The following is a 4,739-nucleotide window of genomic DNA, read 5'->3' as shown; positions in this document are numbered from 1 at the left end:
TATAGTTCTAAAACAATGTTAAGGCATTATCATATATTATCGCTTGGTAATTTTCATTAGTCTTTCAAGAAATGGATTATTTCGGAAAAAGAAAAAACAGAAACTGTTAAGATATGCATTTCATATGTAAAAAACATTTTGAAGCATTTTTTAATGATTTTATCGACAACGTAAAGTGTTTAAAATACAATCTGATACCAGCCCCAATTACAGCTCCGCGGCAAGAAATTCGCTTCTGTTCACCAAACTTCACTTTAAAGGAAACATTTACTGATATACATTTTCTAATCGATCGTACTATTACAATGTTTCTTTCCTCAACGGTTTTGGAAGAAATTATTTAATATACCGGTAAAGCTACAAAATAAAGTATTGAAAAAATTAAATAAAGCACTTCACTGGAAACTTTACTGCCCTGATTTCAAAATCAACATTGTCCATATAAGTACTGAATTGAGTCTAGTTAACAATTCCATTTCACAGTTTCGTTGGTATCTTAATGCCGTAAACAGGGAGACATACAGAATATTTTAAACATAGAAATGTTAAGCAAGTATTCAGGATGAGCAAAGAGAAAAAAAAAAGATATAAGAAAATTAGCACTTCCAATGAAATACTGTTCGATTGATTCACTACTCATAGCTGTAAAGTACAGCAATCGATCGCCAAATTGGAAGCCTTGTAATCGATGAACTGTAGTGATTACAGTAGCATGACGAGTATGCTGTAACACATAAAATCCAGAATGGCTATAGACTAAGTTTTACGTCTGGGCAAATTATTTAATCAAAATTACTGTTTCCTTGATTATAAACTCTGATCATTTTAGTCACAGATCTTTCAAAATATAATTATCACTATATTGTTAACGATGAAAACAATTGTCAATATCCAGTGTTCTGAGAAAAATATGTTTAATTAACTGGTAGTTTCTTAGTTCCGCATTGTTTTATAATAATGTAAAATAACGTAATCTTTTTTCCTGGCGACAATATAAAAGATATCTCCCCGAAAAAAGCAAACTTTTCATCAAATTTGTTCTGGTTAAGCACTGATGTTGTATCTCTAAAATTAATCTCCATCGACTAGCGACATATCGTCTTTCGAAGCTGCATTTTATAATATTATCAAATGCTTACATTTAGAGAAATTTCCACTGAAACTTTAGTGCGAATTTTATCTAATTGCAGTTTGTTCTATATTTAGATGACAATATTTTATAGATTTTTATAATATAAGAAACATTTAACTCTAATACTATACAAAAAAACAGAAAATTCTTCAATTGTTGCTCATTTGTAAGACAGAGACACAGTTCAATTCAAATTATTATTTGGGTTTTGAATCTCAGTATGTGATTTTATGACTGGAGAAAGAATTTTAGAGTGGTTATATATATTGTTCTTCAATAGGTATGGTGTGAACGCGCATCCTGAACCTCGTGTGAATTGTGTGAATTTGCATTTAAGGAATCTCATGCAGTAATTCGATCAAAAGCGTCATGATAAAAAAAGTTGCTACAGCTAAATATTTTACAACAGATTGGCATTACTGCTGGCTGCACAATATCTGTCACGTGGTTTATCTTAGTCATGGAGAGGTGACTGCAGATTTCCCAGAGTACCAGGGACTCTTCCCCATCCCAGTTACGACAAAACCGGACATTTTAATTTGGTGTGAAAGAAAGGAAGTTTTGAATCTAGTCGAGTTAACGGTTCCTCATGAAGATAACATGGACTCCGCTCGGACTCGAAAGATTGAACGTTATGTAAACCTCCTCGAGAAATGTGAAGACGCAGGCTGGAAAGCAGAGCGCTTTCCAATCGAAGTCGAGTGTTGAGGGTTTGTTGGACACATTGTGAGGCGACTGTTGTTATCGTTTGGCCTGACACATCGTAAAGTAAATATCACCATGACCGTGTCAACTCCAGTCTCTTTCACGTTTTTGTAGATGAAAGGAGATTTCGGCAATTGCAAAGCTCTCACTTAGCTAAGTCATATTTTTGAAACTGCTATAGCTTTAGTTAAGCTATACGTAAAATAACAAGCGGTGATTTGTTGAACTGTTGTTTATTGCGTGACATCAAAAACTTTTCAGTGCCATGCAAACAGGACGATTTTGTTAGTGAAAAAATCCAACTAATTAATAAGCAACTTTTTTATCATAGTATTGATGCCCGAGTGGTCCCCTGGGTATCTACAATGCGTGTTAACAGTTATTACCTTCTCTTAAACAATTCATAAGTTTTCTCACTCACAAAACCATAAAAGGTTCGCCAGGTGTCCAGTAATACTGATACCGACAGCTGACCCCCTTTATATATATATATATATATATATATATATATATATATATATATATATATATATATATATATATATATATATATATATATATATATATATGAATATATGTTAAGCTGTCATCACCAGTATGTGTGATCAACATTCTTAAATGATTGGCACTTGGATAAACCTGGTCCGTCTACCACTATATAGGATCTTAGGAATGACCACCTTTATGCCTCTGTGTGTGTGTGTGTGTGTGTGTGTGTGTGTGTGTATGTGTGTGTGTGTGTGTGTGTGTGTGTGTGTGTGTGTGTGTGTGTGTGTGTGTGTGCGTGTGTGTATACATACATACATACATATATATATATATATATATATATATATATATATATATATATATACTCAGAAATGAGATCGATGGACATAGTGTCAAACAAGTGACGTGATCGAAGTGGTTGACTCCCCTCAATTTCTCGCCCTCAGCTTATGTTGGGAACCGTTCTTATATACTTATAACCTATGTCAGCATAAAAGATAGTATAGAAAAATCAGCACTGACTCCATCACTTAGCACCATTATCACGAGTGCAACTCAGTCACTGACTGATGTTGCTTGGTTTTAGATAAAACTACGGCTTTCAATCTGCCAGTGGAAGCGCAATGGCCCAGTGGTTAGGGCAGCGGACTCGCGGTCGTAGGATCGCGGTTTCGATTCCCAGAGCGGGCGTTGTGAATGTTTATTGAGCGAAAACACCTAAAGCTCCTCGAGGTTCCGGCAGGGGATGGTGGCGAACCCTACTGTACTCTTCCACCACAACTTTCTCTCACTCTTACTTCCTGTTTCTGTTGTGCCTGTATTTCAAAAGGTCAGCCTTGTCACACTGTGTCACGCTGACTATCCCCGAGAACTACGTTAAGAGTACACGTGTTTGTGGAGAGCTCAGCCACTTGCACGTTAATTTCACGAGCAGGCTGTTCCGTTGATCGGATCAACTGGAACCCTCGACGTCGTAAGCGACGGAGTGTCAACAACAAATCTGCTAAGAGTTATCTCTCTTCGTATTTTCCATATATATATATATATATATATATATATATATATATATATATATATGCGAGTAAAAATAATATATATATATATATATATATATATATATATATATATATATATATATACATATCGTCGTCGGCTCCAGCTCGTATCCGAGCACTGGGTTCGTTAGTTTCCATCCAGTCTCCTCGGCTGATGTTTGTGCCGAAAGTGACTTTGGAGTCCATGTCGGTAGTGAAAGAGTCGTGGGCAGAACTCGCACAGGATGGTTGGTGCAGGTCGAGGATGTTGAAGACGTTCCTTTCTTCTATGTTTTGCCTCCTCATTCTGTTGTCTGTTCTACTCGAAGGAGCTGGCTCCATTGCGGATAGCACTCCTCCAGGCTGTCCTATCCGTGGCAATCTGTTCCCATGAGAATGGCTGGGTGTTAGCTTGAGCCAAGGTCCGTTTGAGCTGATCTTTAAAATGGAATTTCGGACCTCCACTGGGTCTTGTTCCGATTGCAAGTTCTCCGTAGAGCATGATCATTAGGAGACGAGAGGGCTCCATACACTGGACGTGACCTGCCCAGTGGAGACGATGGCGAAGAATGGTGGCTTCGAGACTTGGTAGTGAGGTGCGGCGAAGAACCTCATTGTTGGTAACGTGATCTTCCCATTGTGTGTTGAGGATCTGTCGTAGCTTCGATTGCTGGAAGCATTCAAGGCGCTTGAAGTCACGGTGGTACAACGTCCAAGTCTCACAAGCGTAGAGTAGAGTTGACAGGACAATGGCACGGAAAACCATGATCTTTGTCCGAGTGGTCAGCGTGTGATTAAAGAATACACGTTAGCTGAGTCTGCCGAAGGCGAAGCTGGCCGTCCCGATCCGGTTCTCCACGTCCTTTTCAAACGTGGCGGTCTTCGAAAGGATATTATAAGGTGTGCGAAGTGTTCAACTTGATCTAGGGGTCGGCCGTTTGTGGGTGGACTGTTCTGGCCTGGCAGGTTGGATCAGTGTCGTGGTCTTTAATGTGTTTACCTGCATCCCGAAGCGTTCGTAAGCCGCGTTGTAAAGATTGGTCGTCCTTTGTAGGCCATCTGCGGACCGGCTTGGAGTGGCATTGTCATCGGCATACTGAATCTCACGGACTGATATGGCGGAGGTCTTCGTCTTTGCACGGAGACATGTAAGATTGAAGATTTCATCATCCAAGTGATAGTGCATGTTGATGGAAGGTGAGTCTGGTGGGATTTCGTTGAACATGGCGGCCATGTACAAAGAGAAATAGGTTGGTGCCAGGACGCATCCTTGCATAAGACCACCAGTGATGGGAAAGAGGGTCTGTGAAGGCATTTTGATGGCATACCCTACCCACCATGCTGTCGTGGAGGGAGCGGACCAGGGAAATAAAGTGCTC

General features: G+C 39.2%; 1 protein-coding gene across 1 annotated transcript; it reads right to left on the bottom strand.

Moving 5' to 3' along the window:
- Nucleotides 1–3,679: 3,679 nt before the first annotated feature.
- Nucleotides 3,680–4,126, bottom strand: LOC149131799 (uncharacterized). The gene has a single exon (XM_089337832.1). It carries the CDS (start codon nt 4,124–4,126, stop codon nt 3,680–3,682), a length of 447 nt encoding a protein of 148 aa, XP_089193958.1.
- Between the last annotated feature and the right edge of the window lie 613 nt (nt 4,127–4,739).

This window comes from Octopus bimaculoides, chromosome 19 (genome assembly GCF_046866305.1).
Source record: "Octopus bimaculoides isolate indiv1 chromosome 19, ASM4686630v1, whole genome shotgun sequence".
Taxonomy (NCBI): domain Eukaryota; kingdom Metazoa; phylum Mollusca; class Cephalopoda; order Octopoda; family Octopodidae; genus Octopus; species Octopus bimaculoides.
Note: the sequence above shows the minus strand (reverse complement) of the source record. Positions and strands in the feature narration are given on the sequence as shown.